The sequence below is a fragment of the Pseudonaja textilis genome, chromosome 4 (genome assembly GCF_049901715.1).
Source record: "Pseudonaja textilis isolate UNSWEBS1 chromosome 4, rPseTex1.2, whole genome shotgun sequence".
In the NCBI taxonomy this organism is placed as follows: domain Eukaryota; kingdom Metazoa; phylum Chordata; class Lepidosauria; order Squamata; family Elapidae; genus Pseudonaja; species Pseudonaja textilis.
Window position 1 is genome coordinate 87854930 of NC_141993.1, and position 19795 is coordinate 87874724.

Here is a 19795-nt window from a genome sequence, read left to right on the forward strand (position 1 = left end):
GTCTAATGAAGAGAAAAACCTGGGGAGACATGATAGCAGTGCTCCAATATTTGAGTGGCTACCACAGAGAGGAAGGGGTCAAGCAATTTTCGAAGGCCCAGACAAGGAACAACAGATGGAAACTGATCAAGGAGAGATACAACCTAGAAATAAGGAGAAATTTTCTGACAGTGAGAACAATCAAACAATGGAACAGAAGTTGTAGGAACTTCATCACTGGCTGCTTTCAAGAAGAGATTGGACTGCCATTTGTCAAAAATATTGTAGGCTCTCCTGCTTGGGGGGTGGGGTGTTGGACTAGATGACCTACAAGGTCCTTTCCAACTCTGTTAATCTGAAAAACTATCATGAAAGATGAATAAAGCATTTGAGCACTTTTTACTGGGAACGTAAGTGTTAGGTTGGTTAGGAATTATAATCCCTATGGTAATATGAGCTTCCACCTGATTATTTCACCTCAATTCATTGTGACACTTAATTATAGAGTTAGTTCACCTCACAAGAGATGGTGCATGATCTGAAAATGGAGGACAGGCTGTTGGCAATAATAATTGGTGGCAGATATTAGGTCCATCAGGCAAAAGCTGTCATCCAGACATGATATGATAAATAAACTATTTGAGCACATTTTACTGGGGAACATAAGGGTTAGGTTTTGTAGTTTCAACTACAAAAAGCTGTAGGTGGGTCCAACGTTGCTTAGGTATTTTAATCCCTATGGCAACCATGAGCTTCCCCACCTCAATTCGTATTGAGCCTAACACAATGTTCACCTCAGAAGAAAGGGTGCATGAGATGGAAATGGAGGACATTGTCATCAGATTTTTTGTCTTTTTTTTGTTGGTGTTACCTGACGACCGAAACTCAGCCCCATAAAAGCAATTTAAAATATTTTAGTGAATCTTTGTCACATAAATGCAATAGGTATCTGATTAAACTTGTTGAATAAAAAAGCCATTTCCCTATTTTGCTGGTTGGTTTCAATATTGTGGGAGGAAGGAGCAGATAGAATCTTTCATCACTGAGAAGATCCTATTTCTGTGATGTGGTTAGCCAGTAGCAGGTGCGGACGGTGGAAGAGAGCGAGGACTCAGATGAGGGGCCAGGACCATTAGGGAGTGGACTGCTGCCTTCAGAGATTGTGAGGCCTGGCAGCAGTGATGAGGAGGTTCCTGAGGAGCCTGTGCCAAGTGCGCATGCGCGCAGGATTGCTCATAGGAGAGAGCAGTTACAATAGCACGGGCAACTCGGGAGTAAGGTTGCAAGGTAATGGCCCCTCCATCAAGAGGATAAAAGCCAGGTGTGAAGAAGCGTTCTTTGCAGAAGGCAAAGACGCTCTGAAACTCAGCCTCATGGACATTATAGTTAGTATTTGAAAACTCGTGTAAACTATTTCTTATCTGTGAGTCTTTGGCAGCCTTGAAAAACAATTTGGCAAGGCTCTTTCTTGTTGGAGCTAATTAGTTGGAAGCAGCCTTTTATCTGTGACAAAACAGAATTCGTAGATGAAACCTTAAAAAGTGGGGGCTGCGGCTTCTGGTTTGTCAGGCTTCGGAGGCAGCAGGAATTCGTGTTTGTGCGCGATCCCTGCTGCGCTCGCTGCTTGAGTACCTTCGATCCAATTGGATTAGGAGGCTATAGTTATCCTGTAGGGATAACTGAAGAGAGGGGAGATCCGGGCAGGGGTTGGGGGATATCGCACCCCTCTTTCCCAGCCGGCTTAACTCCCTTTTCCAAAGGTGGTGGAGCAATGGTCAGCAATGGCCATCACAAAGAACCTCTCAGCCGGACAAGTTGTGTGCAGGAAGAAGTGAAGACAGAGAAAGCTTTTGGCTGAACCGGGACAACAATTAACATCTGAATACCCTGGAACTTTGGCCTTTTAAGTGATATATTGTTTCCCAGAAGATCATTAAGCTGCGGTGGAAAGTAAAGGGAAAGTTTTTTTTTTTCTCTCCTCACTTTCCTTCCCACGGAGACAGCAGATGGAAATTGGAAATACCTGCTTTGGCAGCAGAAGGTACTAATTTTCAAAATTGAAGCCAAGGGGACATTAGATTTCTAAACACTGATATTTAAAAATTAAAATCTTTTTGCTTTAAGTGGGAAGGAAGAGAGGTAAATAATTTATATTAACGTTTGTTGAAGGAGACTGCTTGGAGTTTTATAAGATTAGAGATTAAATCTCAATAAAACTTCCAAAAAATACCTTGGAATTGTGTAATTGAATTCTGCCTCAGGAAGATAAAGTAGAAAAAAGTGAAACAGACTGTGTTGATTGCGCTGATTTTGATTGCTTGATGACTTTGGGACCTTAACTATCTTTTGAAAGACTAAGAAAACATTTGGGTTGTTTAAAAAAAAATTTTTTTCTTTCACAATGGTATCTGTTGAAGAACTGAAAATGCGATTTGAAAAATTAAGAGAAGAGGAAGAAGAAGGCAAGGATTCTTTTGGATCTATCCTTTGCTTTTTAGAAATGGCGATTTCTACTTATCAGGAAATCCAACAAGAAAAAGGCTGGGATGATGAAGAAGACATCTTTAATGGACATATGATTTTTAAAAAGGGTAAAAAGGAGAAGAAAATGAAGAATTTAAGTTCTAAACAAACAACCAAGAAAGGGAAAAGTAAGGTGAAAAATCGATATAATGACAGAAAGCAACAGAAAAGAGGAATACAACAGAGAGGGGAGACTAAAAAGCTGGAGATTGGGGCGGGGGTTAAAAAGGTTAGATTTGACAAGGAAAGAAGGGAAAAAGTGAAGGGAAGTTATAAAGGCTTAAAACAAGATGTTAATAAACAGTTTTTTTTTCAGAGATAAAGGGTAAAACATAATCTAAAAAGAGATTCTGCAAAAGTACACAAGATTGTATTTTAGTATTTGTATTTGAAATATGTGTAATTATTTTAATTAACTAATTTGTTATGGAACATTATTTTTAATATACTATAAGATCATTATGTTTTATATTTTAAAATGTTATGTAGAATGTACTAAGCAGAATCAGAATAGAAACTATGTATTATTTTAAGTGTTAAATTTGGGGGGAAAATAGAAAGGTGTCATACTTCAACCAGTGATTACAGGAAAAAGTTTGTGTTAAGGAGAAAGATAAATGGATAATTGAAAAAGAACGGACAAAAGATACAAGTATAATGATTTAAATTGAGATTAAATAAATAAAACAGAATTAAGAGAGTGAAAAGAGGGGAGAAGATATATGGAAAATATAGAATTTTAAATAAGATATGAAATAGTATATAAGGTGAGCATGAATTTGATTTATGTCTGTACAAAAAGTTATTACCCGGGGTTAAGCCGCTTTCTAAAAAGAAGTTTTATGTTTTTATGTTATGTATTTTGTTAGTTTATATTTGTTTATTGAGGAGTAATGATGTTGGATAAGAACATTTGAAACAGTAATAATATGAAATATAGTAATATGAAATACATGAAAGTATAAGTTTAATGAATAAAATTGAACAGAAATAAAGGAAGAAACAGTGAGAAGTTGGAAAAGAGTAATAAGATATGAAGTTGACTATATAAGATGCATATTAAATTGTGTGTGGAAACGTGATAATTTAGAACTATGTTGTACTTAAATGAGATGTCTTATTTGTTTTGTTAAGCAGTTTTTAGAAAAGATGTTCTATGTTCTTATGTTTTATGTTTTGTTTGTCTGTGTATTCTCTTTGAAAATTAATAAAATTTGTGTAAAAAAAAAAAGTGGGGGCTGCTGCCTTTGTCTTGTGTTTGCTGTCTTGGAACCAGGTTAGGTCAGAACACTCTGGTGCCTATAACAGAAGTTCATGTACATGAACAATTACACCATCTTGGAAAGTTTTGATGTCCATCGTATATGACAGAGGTAGGCAAGCACTGCGCCTGTGGTCACCACAGCACGTATGTCTCCCTGTGTCCATGTGGATCCCAAAATAAATAAACATGTTGTAATGAAAAAATAACATGTCCAGAATTTTACAAAAATGGCAACATGTCACAAGATTTTGGTATTCCAACCTGAAATTCAGAGAGATGTTTGGCAAGAACGGGACCTGTTTTTTTTAACACAAAGGTAATCAGGAATCATTTATCATTATCTGCTTATGCCCTCAGGCATTATTTTCTCCAATGGCCTCACCTGGAAACAGCAGCGACGCATTGGGGTCACTTCTCTGCGGAAACTCGGCCTGGGGAAGAAAAGCATTGAGCATCAAATAGAAGATGCAGCTCAGGTGTTGGTGGAGATCTTTAGACAAACAAAAGGTATGTCATTTGGGGTAATGATTCCAATCTCCATCTGCCAATTTGTTTTCCTTTTTGAGTATTTTAAGCAGGGGAGAAAGAAATGGCTATTGTGTGCCTGATTAAAGCCGGGACGGTTGACTGATGCAAAAAGCGTGAAAGACCGAGGAACAGTGTGAATGATCTAGGTGAGATATTTCTAACTTCTAATTGCTATTAAGGAAGGAGCCCCCTTGAAACTAGACTGGTAGAGAGTGAGACCAAAAATGCGGAGGTGGATTTGTTCTTCTTCCACCTCCCAAGAAAAGCAGTGAGAAAGCCAGAGAGCCATTTTTAAAACTGGAAAGAAAATAAACTTTTTTAAGAGAGTGAAAGAACCTTAAAACCAGGAAGTTGGACTGGACCTCAAATATAATATTGGCTAATTTGGAAAGCTTTGAGGGATTATAAAATTTGGCCTGTATAATAGATATAGTTATTTCTTTCTCTTTTGTTGGAAATCCCGGACTGAATAATACAATATAAAACAAAAGGGTGTCAGTGTGTGCTCCTTTCAAAATCCAAGAAAGAAATACCCAGACTCCATGGATCAGAGCAAAGTTATTCTTTTACTGGAAAATGAAAAGGAAGCTACAGATGGAATTCCGAAACTGAGAATTTGGCGCAGATCACACATACAAAGAAATGGAATTGTTCCCACCCCGCGAAATCCAGAAGTCTCTTCCAATTAAAAGTTCTGAATATGATCATGTGGGCATCTTCAGGTGGTGATGAGGCCTCTGTCCGTTGACCTTGACATATTTTGATAAGACTTCGCAGCTGCGCAAAAAGGGTTAGAGGCTAGCAAGGAAATGGAAAGTTGAAAAGAAGAAATCATACACCCCCTCCTTTTGCTGCCCACAGTAAAGGAATGCAAAACACCTCCAGCTCTCTTCCCCCTCACAATTACCCCTCCCCCCATTGCTAATGACAGCGGAAAGAATTAAGCCTAGCAGTAGAGAAGATATGGGAGAAATAAATGAGATAGATAGCAGTTAGGGTACCCGAAGAGATCTTGAGGCTGACATAGGGAGAGTAGCAGAGCAACAGTGACACTTGCTGGCAGAAGTGGGAGAGTTCAAGGGAGAAAATAAAATAATACATAACCTTGAAAGAAGAAGATAAGGATTGGCTGTTAAAATAAATAACGTCTATACCAGCAAGCTGTTTATACCAGATAGCTGAGACAGTGAGTGAACCAGTGAGACTTTTTAAAGCTCTCGGATTTTAAGTAGAAGCTAAGTAGACAAAGGGTGAATACTTAACTTCCTTTTTGTTTGTTGCTCTGTGAACTCTCCCTTTGAAGATACAAGACAACTGACTAGTTTGACTCTGGGATTGGTGGGCCTATGTGGATTACAATTTAACAAGAGAAAGGACACTTTGTGAAGAATGAAGGGAAGATGAGTTAGGGGCTTGCCTAGTTTTGAGTGATAATGAATTGGATGAGGTAGGGTTGAATGCAGAGTTATGGGTTGTGTGACTTACTTTTGATACAATCAGCACAGTAATCAATGTACAGATCCTTCTCTCCATTGTCTAGACATTTTTTGAATTCTGTGTGGAGTTCACGGGAGCGGATTCTTTGCAGTATGGATAAGTCTGGTGATGAGCAAAGTTTGTTTTGGGTGGTATTGGTTTTAGCAATGGTATTTTTTTTTAAACAAGTTTTATTGATTTTACTAGCAATGGTATTTATTGTATGAATGAATATCCATTTGCTAGACTCTCTTTTGCAAACAACTCTACAAAATCTTGGGGCCACCAAGCCATCATTGTATTTGAACTCAGGGCCATATCTGGTTATTTCAATGACATCTTCAGGAGAGATGTTTGTTATATTGGAGTTGCTTATGATATTGTGAACTTTGGTGATATCATCAGATTCGCCGGTGTCTTTAAGACCAAATAAGAAGGCATTTGGACGTTTCTGATCACATTCCATAATGTCTCTGATGAGTAAGGAGATGTCATTTGTGGTATTATTTGAAGGGATAGTAATTATTTGTGGCTGTGGTTTGGTGGGTTATTTTTGGTTGTAGTTGTGATTGTAGTTGAGGTAGTGGTTGTGGTAGTGGTTGTTGAGTTGGCATTTAATTTTGAGCTGATAGGTATTCGCTTATCTATGCTGTATTTTTTTTTCCAAGAGAGATTAGGCTTGTTTGTATAGATGTTTCAAAATGTGTTACTAAGTGTTCTACTGAGTGCATGAATGATTCTATGGTTTCAACGCTGTCAGGCAGGTTACTTAGTTTGTTTAGCTTAGGTAAACAAGATGGACATAGACAAGGAAATGTATCTGATGTTTTTAGGAGATCAGCTAGGGTTTTGGTTAAGTTTAAGCAGGTGAGGTGGGCTTGATTGTCATGTAGGTGGTATTTAATGTTGTTTTCGCTTTCATTGATGTTTCAAGACATTTGAAGCAATGAAACGCACTGACGATGTCTCTTCAAATAGTGATGAAATGTTTGCAACCAAATTGCCAAGCCCGGAGCTCATACTCTGAGCCTAATCCTGGAAAGTGTACAGAGAAGTCAACAAGGATGATAACACATCTGGAGGTTAAATCATATCATGGGGGACTGAGGTATGTCTAGTCTATAGAAGAGAAGGATCAGCACGGAGGTGATAACTGTCTTCCAGTAGTTGAGGGGTTGTCACAAAGAAGAGGCATTTGACTTATTCTTTAGGGCACGAGACGGCAGACAAAAAGTAATGGGTAGAAACTTGTCAAAGAGAGAACCAACCTAGAAGTAAGGAGAAATTAATCCACAGACGAGCTCACTTCCATGGTTGTGGGTTCACTATCACTGGAAGTTTTCAAAATAGACTGAATATCCATGGTATAAAACTCCTGCCTTGAGAAAACTCCAGCCGTATGATACTGATTCTAGCACAAACAGGTTAACAAAAGAGACTGGATTCATTATAAAATATCTTCCTTTGCAGGGCATCCATTTGACCCTTCATTTTCAGTACTAAATGCGGTTTCTAATGTCATATGTGCTTTGAGTTTCGGACATCAGTTTTCTGCAGAAGATGAAGAGTTCCAGAAGCTGGTTCAAGCTCTTAAAATTATTTTGAAATACGTTGGTGACTTTATTCATGTGGTGAGTCGTGTTTTCTACTGAGGAGACAAAGCCCCCCAAACAAACTATGTTTCCACCATTTTTTTAAGTAAGTTTTTTTTAATGTTCAATATATTTTATGAACATTGCATTCAAGTCTTTTTTAAACAGCAAGAACAGTGATAATACTTATAGGTATATGTAATTCTAATCTTCCAACTTCCCCAACTTCAACAGGGCTAATTTCTTTTCATAATTCATTTCTCCTTTCCCCATTAATTCATTTAGACATAATAACATTTCTTTCTGCCTTGTATTTATAGTCTCTAAATACTATTATTTAATATTTTCTAAGAATTATTCATAGTTCCACCATCACTTCAATATTCCAAATGTGTAGGGTTAATAATGCTAAATATTGACAATGGTTAATTAATCCTGGGAGTGTATCTCAAAATTCCCACACAGATTCTAGTCCTCATCATCACCAACAAATCAGCATTTGATAGAAATCATGCTAGGGGGCAGAGCTGGCATCTCGATGACACGGCATGCGATCTTGGAGGTCTGAGATTGCTGCTGATATCTTTGTCCTGGATAGTCCAAACAGACCTAAACCGTCCCGAAGAGACGGTGAATGTAAAGAGCACATCCTGTCGATCCCAGGGATACTGTAAAGTCCCTGGTAGATCCAGGAGAAGCTCTTTTTGCCAGTGGCAAAGAGGCAGCCTTTAAAGCTGCTGAAGTTGGGACAGCTCCGAAATGAAAGAGGATAGGAAGAGAAAGTGTGCTTCTTTGGTGAGAAGTTTTTCTTTACTTTAAGATTTAAAGGGACACCCTAAGGAAAAGAAAGAATCTGTACAATCTCAGACAAAAGTAATTAAGTGGCGATTTCAAATGGGAAGTCAAGTTAATTTTTTTAATTTTTTTTTTGCTGGACTCTATACGGTTTGTTTACTTTGAACTGGACTGGTCTTTTTTTCTATCTTATTTTTCCTTTTTGTTTCTTCTCCTTTTTGTCTTTACAATATTTTAGGCTAGAGATCCCCTTTTAGCCTTGTTTTTTTTTAAACCGTTTTTACTTTTTAATTAACTTTTTTTATAATAATTTGTTTGGAAAAGGAGGGGGAAAGTGAAAACGGAGGAAACTTTGTAACACTGCCAACTAGAGGTTTAGAAATATTGTTTCTCTTTTTTTCTCTTTCGACCAGACAAAGCTGAGAAAGAATTCAGACTTCTTTTCAAAGACTTTGAGCCTGTCTGATAAGATAGAGGGAAGAGCATGGGAGAGTGTTATTGCAGGTGCTCTTCTGGGTTTCTATCAGTAGCTGGAGTCTGGTGTTGAAGTATACAGAAAAAAAGAAGATAATATTCTAGAGAAGAGAGCTATAAAAATTAACAAAAGCCTTAAATAAGTAAATAGGTGCAGTGTGTTCTTTTTCTCTTTTTTAAGTTGGGCTATTCCTCACACCCCTTCCTTATCAACTTATTATTTGTAATAGTTATTTGGATCTCTGGACTTTTGGAACCTGCTTTTGTCTTTCTTTTTGCTTTTGGAGCCTAATTTTTACTTTTGCATTCTATCTTAAAGGAAAAGCCTTAGCATTAATGTTTTCCTCCTTCTTCTTTTTTTAAAAAAGGGAATAGGATTTTTCTTTTTCTCTCTCTCCCTCTCCTGCATTTTTTATCTACCCTCCATATTTTTTTTTGTGGCTTTTTTTTTCGTATACTTTTTCATACCTGCAACTTTCTAATTGGATTAAGGTGTTGAACTGAAACCCTTTTTACTTTTTTTTTACCCTAATTCCTTTTTCTTTTTAGTTTTTTACTTTTTATTTTTCTGCCTTTTATAAGATTTAACAATTTTTCCTTTCTCTGTTTATGGATTTTTTTTTCTTCCTTTTTTGAGCTTTTACTGCTATTTAACTAAGAGATTGGATTAAGGTATACAAGAACCTGAAGAAACCTTTTTTTCCTATCTTGCTTCTTTTTTTCCACTATTTTTACTTGGATTTACAATTGGCTATTTCACAAGTGGATTAAGGTTTGGAAGAACCTAAAGATTTTGAATTATCTGAAATGAGCAGGGAATTAACAGCAACTGGTTCTTCAATTCCTACTTCTTCCTCTTCACCATCGGGAGGACAAAGCTCAATACAGACGATATTACAGCAAGAAAAAGAACAGGAAAAGGTGACATTGCAGATGAATAATGCAAGGAATTCAAAGCATACAAGCAAGAACAGAGAATATTGAAAGGAGAACAGAAAAAACTTTTGAAAAGGTGGAGAATATTCAACAAATGATGATGAAGTATGATGAGAAATTCAAAAAAATTGAAGAAGATAAACAAAGAGATAAGAAGATTGGAGATATTGATGACAGATTAACGGTGGTTGAACAAGATAAAAGTGGGATGCTGAGATGGGAGATGGATAGATCAGAATTTTATCTCAGATTTCAAAACAGGAAGAAAAGGGACAAAGCTGAGATAATGATAGAAATCTTGGTTGAAGCTCTGGAAATAAACAAAGAGAAGATGACGGATGAAATAGATGAGGTTTTTCGAGTCTTCACAAGATATGCAATGAGAAATAGCTTACGAAGAGAAGTTCACATCAGATTTACAAAGAAAGCCATTAAAACAGAAATATTACAGGTGGCAAGAGAGAAAACATTGAAATATAAAGATAAGGAGATTGTGGTCCTGAAACAAGTGCCTAGAAGAGTGAGAGAAATGAGAAGAGAATACTGATTCCTGGCTAAAATCCTAGTTAAAAAAAGAGGTGAATTATAGATGGCTGATTCCAGAAGGTTTAATGTTCACATGGCAAGAACAGAGACATAGAATTGATTCAATTGAGAAAGCTGAATCGTTTTATACTGAATACTTTGGAGGGAGAGAGGAGGAGACAGAAAAAGAAATGTCACTAATTGAATTCCAAGAGGATTGCCAAATAGCGACTGAAAAAGAAGAAGGTGCAGTAGGCAGAAAGGTGGAAGTTAAGGAACAATGTGAACCAAGATCTACAAGAGCTGCTAAACCTAATTGTAAAGTATAAACATGGAAGAGAAAAAGCTGATTACAATTAACATCAACGGACTTAATTCAGCTGCTAAAAGAAGGAAAACTTTCCATAAATTAGAGAAATTAAAATTTGATATAATCTGCCTACAAGAAGTACATATTAAAAAGCAATATGAACAACTGTTGATACAGCCAAGATTGGGGAAAATGTTTACTTCTTTGACACAATGCAAGAAAAGAGGAGTGGTTTTATACATTAAAGATATTATCCCAGCGAAATTGATCGATACAGATGATGATGGAAGAGTATTAAGGGTGGAAATAATGGACAATAACATGAAAACATTCCTGATTGCAATCTGTGCCCCAAATGACAATCAAGAAGAATTTTATAGAAAACTACATATGAAAATAACTGAACTGGACTATACTAATATCATTATGATGGGAGATTTCAATGGAATTGTAGACAATAAATTGGACTATGCAACACAGAACACAACAAAGCAAAACAGAAAGACTCTCCCTAAATCCTTTTTTAAAATGACAGATGAAATAAACCTAAAAGATGCATGGAGAGAAAAAAATGCTAAGACTAAACAATACACTTTCTATTCAAACAGACATTTATCATGGTCCAGAATAGATATGATATGGATGTCAACAGAATTGTTAGCCAATGTGCAAGAAATAAATATTGAAACAAGTATTTGGGCAGATCATAATCCAATGACAATTAAATGGAAAGGACAAAGAAGAAGATCTAGATGGATGTTAAACAATACTATATTAAAAGAAAATGACTTCATACAGAGGATGGAGAAAGAACTGGCTTTTTTCTTTAAAGAAAATAAAAAAGAAGACACATCAATGCAGAATGTATGGGATACAACGAAGGCATATGCCAGAGGCTTGATAACAGACTATACAAGGAAAAAAAATATCACGAAAAGACTAGCCTCTAAGACATTAGAGGATGAGTATAAAGAATTTGAAAAAGAGTTACAGAAAATGCCACAGAAAAAGGACATTAAGTTAAAAATGGATATAATTCAACATAAAATGGGATTAATGGAAAAAGAAGAATTAGCACAGAAAATCAGAGGCACGAAACAGAACTACTTTGAAGATGCAAATAAACCAGGTAGATGGTTAGCATATAAATTGAGAAAGGAGAAAGAATCAAGGAAAATATTGCAATTAATAGATGATTAAGGCCAAGTTTGCTATGGTAGTAAAGAGAAGAAGGAAATTATATGAGACTATTATGGGAAACTATATACACAAGAGAATATTGATGATGAAAGAGTTAAACAGTACTTACAGAATGCTAACCTACCCCAGATACCTAAAGAGATTGAAATAATGTTAGAAAGTAATATAATGATGAGGGAGTTAACTGAAGCACTTATGAAGCAAAACAATGGAAAGGCACCAGGCCCAGATGGACTGCCGGCAGAATTTTATAAAACACTACAAGAATCGTTGAATCTTCCATTGCTAGAAGTTATGAATGAAGATATGTCAAAGAAGAAGATACCTAAATCATGGTCAGAAGCTTATACTTATCCCAAAAGAGATAAGCTTATACTTACCCCCAAAGAGGAGGCTGACCCATTACAAATCAACAATTACAGACCTATTTCCCTACTAAATGCAGATTATAAAATTTTGGCTTCAATATTGGCAGAAAGACTTAAAAAATACCTAAATAATTTTATTCACTCTGACCAAAATGGATTTCTGCCAAAGAGACAAATTAATCTTGGACACTTTGGAATACTATGAGGCGCACCCTGAAAAATAAATGGCTTTGGTATTCTTAGATGCACAGAAGGCATTTGACAATGTGAATTGGCAATTCATGTTATTACAGCTGGAACAGATGGGTTTTGGTAAAAAATTCATCCAAGTAATAGAAGCTATATATCATAAGCAAACAGCAAAAGTAATAATAGAGGGAGAATTAACGGACTCTATTGATATAAGAAAAGGAACAAGACATGGGTGCCCACTGTCACCTTTGTTGTTTGTGTTAACTTTGGAAGTGCTAAACAGAAATATTAGAGAAGAAAAGGACACAAAAGGGATGGAAATTAAAAATGAAGAATTTAAACTGCAAGCCTTTGCAGATGATCTGGTTTTCATCTTAGAAGACCCACTAGAAACAGCATTAAAATTGATAGAAAAGATAGAGGTATATGGGAATGTGGCTGGTTTGAAAATAAACAAAGACAAAACAAAGATTTTGACAAGGAATATGTTTTCAAGACAAAAGGAAGAACTGGCGGATGTATTAAAAATCTAGGTCACGAATAAGATCAAGCATTTGGGTATACATTTGACAGCAAGATGTAGTACACTAAAAGAGAATAACTATATTAAACTTAAGCAGCAGATAGTGCTAGATTTGGCAAAATGGGAAAATTTACAACTGTCATTAATAAGGAGAATATCAACAATCAAGATGAATATATTACCCAGAATTTTATATTTGTTTCAAACAATTCCAGTTAGGCTTGGAAAAGATTATTTTGAAGATTTAAATAAAATTGTGTTGAAATATATACGGTAAGAAAAGAAAGCGAGAATAAAGTTAAAACTTTTGCAAGATGTGAGAATAAGAGGAGGAGGATTTGGTTTGCCTAATTGGAGTTGTATTATCAAGCTACAAATCTGATGTGGGTTAAGGAATGGATAACATTAAGAAATGCTAGATTTTTGACATTAGAAGGATATGATCTGTTGTTGGGGTGGCATGCTTTTTTATGGTATAAAGGAACTAAAAGACAGGGGTACTTTGAAGACAATATAAACAGGAGTCTCTGTGGTTAAACTGGGAGAAGACTAAAAGGCAATGTTATTTGAAAATTCCAGTCTGGCTATCGATTATTGAAGCTTTTTCTTATCCTATAAATATACAGTGCCTGAAGAAATATGGACAGAGGTTCACAACATTGCACAAGTGGTAACAACTAAAACCATCCCAAAGAAAAGAAAATGCAAGAAAGCAAAATGGCTGTCTGAGGAAGCTTTGCAAATAGCTGAGGAAAGAAGGGAAGCGAAAGGCAAGGGAGAAAGATACACCCAATTGAATGCAGAATTTCAGAGAATAGCTAGAAGAGATAAGCATGCCTTCTTAAATGAACAGTGCAAAGAAATAGAAGAAAATAATAGTGTAGGGAGGACCAGAGATCTCTTCAAGAAAATTGGAGATATGAAGGAACGTTTCATGCAAAGATGGGCACAATAAAACCACCAAGATGGGAGGGACCTAACAGAGGCAGAAGAAATTAAGGTGGCAAAATCACACAGAAGAACCATACAAGAATGAGCTTAACGTCTCTGATAATCATGGTGGGGTGGTCACTGACCTCGAGCCAGACATCCTAGAATGTGAAATGAAATGGGCCTTAGGAAATCTGAGCAAAAACAAAGCTAGTGTGTCAACTCATAAAACAGCTCTATGGTCTTTTTAGAGTTTTATTTATTTTTATTTGATTTATTTGATTTGTCAATTGCTTACAAGATAATAGGTATAAGTATATACATAGTTATGAATACATGAAATGGATGCTGTCTCTAAGGTTAAAGTTTTTGGGGTTTGCGGAAGAAACCACAGAGTCAGGTAGAGTATTCCAGACATTGACCACTCTGTTGCTGAAGTCGTATTTCCTGCAATCAAGTTTGGTGCGGTTAACCTTGAGTTTGTATCTATTGTGTGCTCTTGTGTTGTTATGGTTGAAGCTGAAAGTATTCATTGACTGGTAAGTCATTGCAATGTATGGTTTTATATACCATACTTAGATCAGATCGAAGACAGCGTAATTCAAGGTTTTCTAGGTCTAGAATTTCAGGTCTGGTGGCCAACAGCGTTGCCAACAGAAAGAGAGGGGGAGCAGTGGGCAGCTTGCATTCCATAAATGTTTTCAAAGGTAGATGGAATTCATGGAGAGAAAGACAGTCTGACATGGCAGAAGGGAGATTATCAGAGGAGAGCTTGCTGGAAGCAACCCAAATGCAAACAGAAGCTGACAATATAATTACAGCCAAAGTGGAGAAACCTGATCTAGTGAAGGGAAGAAAAACAGATGAGTACTTGTGGGAAACAAAACTCCCATAACTTAGGAAGTTAAGCTACCCTTTTCCCTGAGCAAGCTGAGAAGAGTGGAATGGATGTGGGACTGGGAACAAGCCAGAGCCCCAAAGCTCCTGATGGGATCCTCTGGGGAGACTGATAGAGCAGCTGAGAAAGGAATTTGACCGGGCTACCATTAGAGATGATGGTGCATTATGCCACCCAAAGTGGAGAGGAATTTCCACAGAGCCTTCTGAAGTGAGGAGAGGCAGGTGAGATCACAGCTCCCCTCCTCTACCCAGCAGAAGAAGAAAGAGCCCACAGCGGCAACCAGTGCCTCCCCCACGCAGCAGTCAGCCCCATCCTCCTGTGCCAGCGTAGAGCCGGGGAAGAAGATCAGCCATTGTATTTTATATCCTTTGATTTTTCCTACTCATATGTAAGATTTTCCATGTGTTCCTTTCAAGATTTTGTCCTGTTCTCTGAGGTGTTTTCTTATCCTTATGGCCACCATAATTTTTTGTCATTTCAGAAAGAGTGAGAAAATAATGCAAGGCCCAGAATGTAGCCATGTGATATGCTTGTCAACATTTCATTATAACCTGAAGCAGAGCACATAATAATTTCTCATTGGATACTATTGTGGACAAACAGGGACTCATGACTTATGATGTATTTGACTCTTCCCTGCTTTACCTGGATGGGAAATAAATAACTTTTCCTCTTCTTTTTCTGTTAGGTGTATGATTTGTTCCCACAGTTAATGAGGTACCTCCCAGGCCCTCACAAGAAAGTCATGGCTTCTCTGGATATTATCCTAGCGTTTGCAAAGCAGGAAATCGTAGAAACACAAGGAATCTCACTCTCTGCATGAGCCACAAGATTTTATTGATTACTATCTTCTTCAGATGGAGAAGGTTTGGATTTATTGTAGTTCTATACATGGGCAAGGAATTATTAGTTTTTTAAAAGTAACTTATCAATTTGAAATGCCTAAGCACCGTGCTCACCATTTCACATGGTCTTAATTTCTCTGTCTACACTGCTGCATTCTCCTCCAGTTATCGCTTGGAAATACACTTCAAGGGTAGCCCCATGTAGAGCATGTTGCAATAATCCAACCAAGAGATAAACAGGACATGAGTGACTGCATGGGCCTCATGATCCAGGAAAAGGCACCATGAGAAATTGCTTAAAGATTATCTCAGTCATGGCTGCCACCTGCTTTTGAGCAGGAGTTGTGATTCTAGGAGAACCCCCAGAAACTCAGAAACAAAAGCAACCATAAGAAAGCTATATAGAATTCATTGTAATTTTCATTTTCCTTTTTTAAAAACAATTATTAAATTTTATTTAGTTTTCAAATTTTAAAAACATAAAATAAAACTTTATACATCATTGTATCAACATCATGACATCTTTTACATTTCCTTATCATCTTTCTATATACACATTTCTTTCATTATACAATTTCAACTTAATATATAAATAAATATAGATAGATATGAATATAGATGTAAGTATTTGCAGTTTCTTACTCTTTACCTAATTGCCATTTTGATTTCTTTTTATTCTTAAACCATTCATACCCGGTGTTAGAAATGTAAGTCACCTAACAGTTATTTGGGTTAGAAATATATAAACTAGGATAGACATTTTAACAGTATGTGTTCCGGACTAGCAGGCTCGAAAGCCTGCAACTCGGATTGGCCCGCTGATAGCAGATCGTGATTGGTCACCTCAGACTGATCCGATTGGCTAGTAAACAGGCTGCCACGATTGGTCCAGCCAAGCACGGAAAACTCAAATCACCGTCATTGGCTGCCTAGCCACAGCCAGCCCTATATAAGGGGCTGCTGCGGCTGGGATATTTCGCTCAGATCTGAAGTCACTAATAAAGAGCTGTTGTTGTTATCTGAGTCTTGTCTCCGTCCTTGGACCCATCCTCCCAGATCTAACACTGGAGACGAGGATAGGATGCGGAGACAATGAAGCCTACTGAACACTCGCTGAAGCTGAAGGAGCATGTGACTGACAGAGCGCAACATCGGCGACATGGCCAGCAGCGCTATTCCACCCGCTCCATTCGATCCAGCCAGCGAGGACTGGGACTCATATATGGAACAGATTTCAAATGTTCCTGGAGTCCAACAACCTTAAAGATGCCATGCCCAGCAAGAAACGAGCAGTCTTTCTGACGCATTGCAGACCCCGTTTCTAAAATGGCTAAAGCACTTGCGGAACCAGCTGAAGTCAAAACAATGGACTGGGATACCCTTGCTCCCATCCTTTTTTGCAACCATTACGCCCCAGCAGTACCAACTCTCATTCACAGGCACGAGTTTTACCAGAGGGATCAGCGTGAAGGTGAGAGCATCGGGGATTTTGTGGCTGACCGGAGAAACCTGGGTGGATTATGTGGCTTCGTCAATCTAGAAGAAGCCATGAGAGACCAAATTGTCCTTGGCCTGAGAGATCCAACTGTCCAAAGCAAGATCATGGCCAAAGGAGACATTTCCTTGCAGATTCCATAGCAGAAGCCACTGCCGCTGAAGCCACTCGTAAATCAGCAGCACGAATGCGCCAAACCAGTGGGGCCAACCGCCAACCCACCAACGATACTGGGAAGCCTTCAGACAAATACACATCAGCTACCTATCACGAAGATGTCGAATTCTCCTCAGACAGTGAGGAGGAAGAAGTCCACAGACTCCAGTCAGAACATGAGCAACGGGACCAGCGAGGTCCTAAATCAAACTACCAATGTGCTGGATGTGGTGGGAACCACCCACAATCCGAGTGCAGATTCCTAGATGCCATCTGTCATTTTGGTGAAAAACGAGGACATATTGCTATGACATATGCAGGAATAAAAGAGGCTCCATCCCCAGATGGAGAGGAACAGCCCAAAAAGAACCGATGGCAACCCCACCACACAGAGGGACTGCCCAAGCAACCAGTGGAACCAGTACAACAGACCCGAAGGTTTACTGGCGTACTCCAGACGAGAAGAGGCACATCAGACCATCACCATCAGCCACACGCTTCATCACTAGATACAAAAAAAATCCTAGATGTAGAAGTCACCATTGAAAATCAACCACGCATCATGGAAGTAGACTCCGGGTCTAGTTGTAGTCTCCTGGAAAACCCTTAAACAACTGATTCCCAACATCTGCCGCCGAGATCTCAGCAGTCAGAGACTCATTTTAAAAGATTACCAAGGCAACGGGATTCCAGTTGTGGGTACCAGCCATTTCCAGGTCTCTTTCAAGGGACATGCAATACTACCACTCACCATTGTTGATAGAGACCGACCAAGCCTACTGGGCCTTCAGTGGTTTGCGCCATTAGGAATCGGAATGGCTGGCATCCACCATACTGAAGGCGATGACTGGGAAGCGGCCCTCGTCCAGGATTTCCAGGAAGTTTTCAGCAAAAATTTAGACAAGTACAAAGGGTCCCCTATTTCATTTAATCTCTGCCCTGACATTGTGCCCATTCTGCCTAAAACCACGCCGAGTTCCCTTTGCTCTCAAACCCAAAATTGATGAGCAACTGGACAAATTAATTGCACAAGGCATGTTAGAACTATTGATCACACCGATGGGAGACACCAATTTGTCACCTCCATAAAACCTGACGGGTCTTTGAGAATCTGTGGAGACTACAAGGCCACCCTCAACCACGCACTGCAGCAGACGCCTATCCGTACCAATCGTCCAACATCTCCTACATTCACTTGGGGTAGCAGAATATTCGTAAAGAAAAGCAGTCTGGCCCAAGCTTATCAAACAGCTGCTACTGTCGATGCCGAAACAGCGAAGCCCAAATTATAGTTGCACATCGAGGCACGTTCAAATGTAACAGGCTCCAGTTTGGAGTCAGCGTAGCACCAGGCATTTTTCAAAGCCTGATGGAGAGACTATTGCAAAGGCATAAAAGGGTCGTGCCCTATTTTGATGACGTGTTAATAGCTGCCCCAACGAAGAGTCATTTAGAGAAACATGCCGCAGAACAGTCCTACAAAGGTTCAAAGATGCTGGCCTCAAGGTTAAAAAGTTAAAGTGCCAGTTATGCACAGAAAGGGTTGAATTTCTTGGTTACCTCCTTGACAAACAAAGAATTCACCCTACAGAAAAAGAAATTGGCAGCCATCAAAAATGCCCTAAGACCCAAAAACAAAACAGACCTTCAAGCCTTCCTGGGACTCATTAACTTTTATAACATTTTCCTACCCCAGAAGGCGACCGTTGCTGAACCCCTTCATAGACTCCTTGATAAAAGGGCCTCCTGGATTTGGGGACGACGGGAGGAACATACTTTCCAACAAGTAAAGGACCTTCTCACTTCAGATGCAGTGCTCATACAATATAATCGAAACACTCCCATTGACTGTGACTTGGGATGCCTCACCTTTGGGGTGGGGGCCATCCTGAGCCACGTCCTACCAAAGCGGTACTGAGGCACCTATTGCATTTTTGAGAACCTTGTCAAAAACAGAAAGAAACTATAGCCACCTAGACAAGGAAGCCCTTGCAATTGTATCTGCAATCAAAAGGTTCCATGAATATGTATATGGGAGATCATTTTCCATCATCACAGATCATAAACCATTACTTGGCATCCTGGCAGGTGACAAACCTACTCCACACATTCTATCCCCCAGAATGACACGATGGTCGGAGTTCCTAGCCACCTCGACTATCAACTGAGGCATCGCCCTGGAAAAACTATTCCCCATGCAGACGCCTAAGCCGCTCTCCACTACCCGAACTGCAAGATGACCCAGCTCCCATGCTACCAATACTACAAATTGAGACAATCCCTTCACCACCACTAACAGCTCAGGACATCGCCTTTGAAACCAAAAAGACCCATGTTTGGCATGAGTTCTTGGCTGGGTGGAGAGGGATGGCACAGAAAACAAGTCATCAACAAACTCCTTTAAACCCTTCAAGAACAGACAAACAGAACTTTTCTCACAAAGAGGGTGCGTATGTATGGGGAGACCGCAGTGGTCAAACCAGCAAGACTACAAAAAAGTCCTACAATTGCTACACAATGGACACCTGAGCATCGTGCGTATGAAGGAAAGCGCTGGCGCAGAGTTACTCCTGGTGACCAAGTATGGACAAACAAATTGAAACCTGGGTCGCCTCCTGTAACAGATGCCAAGAAACCCGCTCAGCCCCACCAAAAGCTCCACCAGCAGAATGGGAAACACCCAGAGGTCCCTGGTCGCATATTCATATCGACTTTGCGGGACTTACAAAAGGCATACTTTTCTAATAACAGTAGACGCATATTCTAACTGGCTCGAGTATAAA

At 38.7% G+C, this 19795-nt stretch overlaps 1 protein-coding gene across 1 annotated transcript in view; it reads left to right on the forward strand.

Moving 5' to 3' along the window:
- The window catches only part of LOC113452020 (cytochrome P450 2J5-like), a 47458-nt gene that overhangs the window by 10349 nt on the left and 17314 nt on the right, over nucleotides 1–19795 (forward strand). The window contains exons 3-4 of the mRNA XM_087933645.1: nucleotides 4124–4273; nucleotides 7241–7401. Of these exons, the coding sequence (XP_087789771.1) occupies nucleotides 4124–4273; nucleotides 7241–7401 (311 nt within the window). The remainder of the gene's footprint in view (nucleotides 1–4123; nucleotides 4274–7240; nucleotides 7402–19795) is intronic.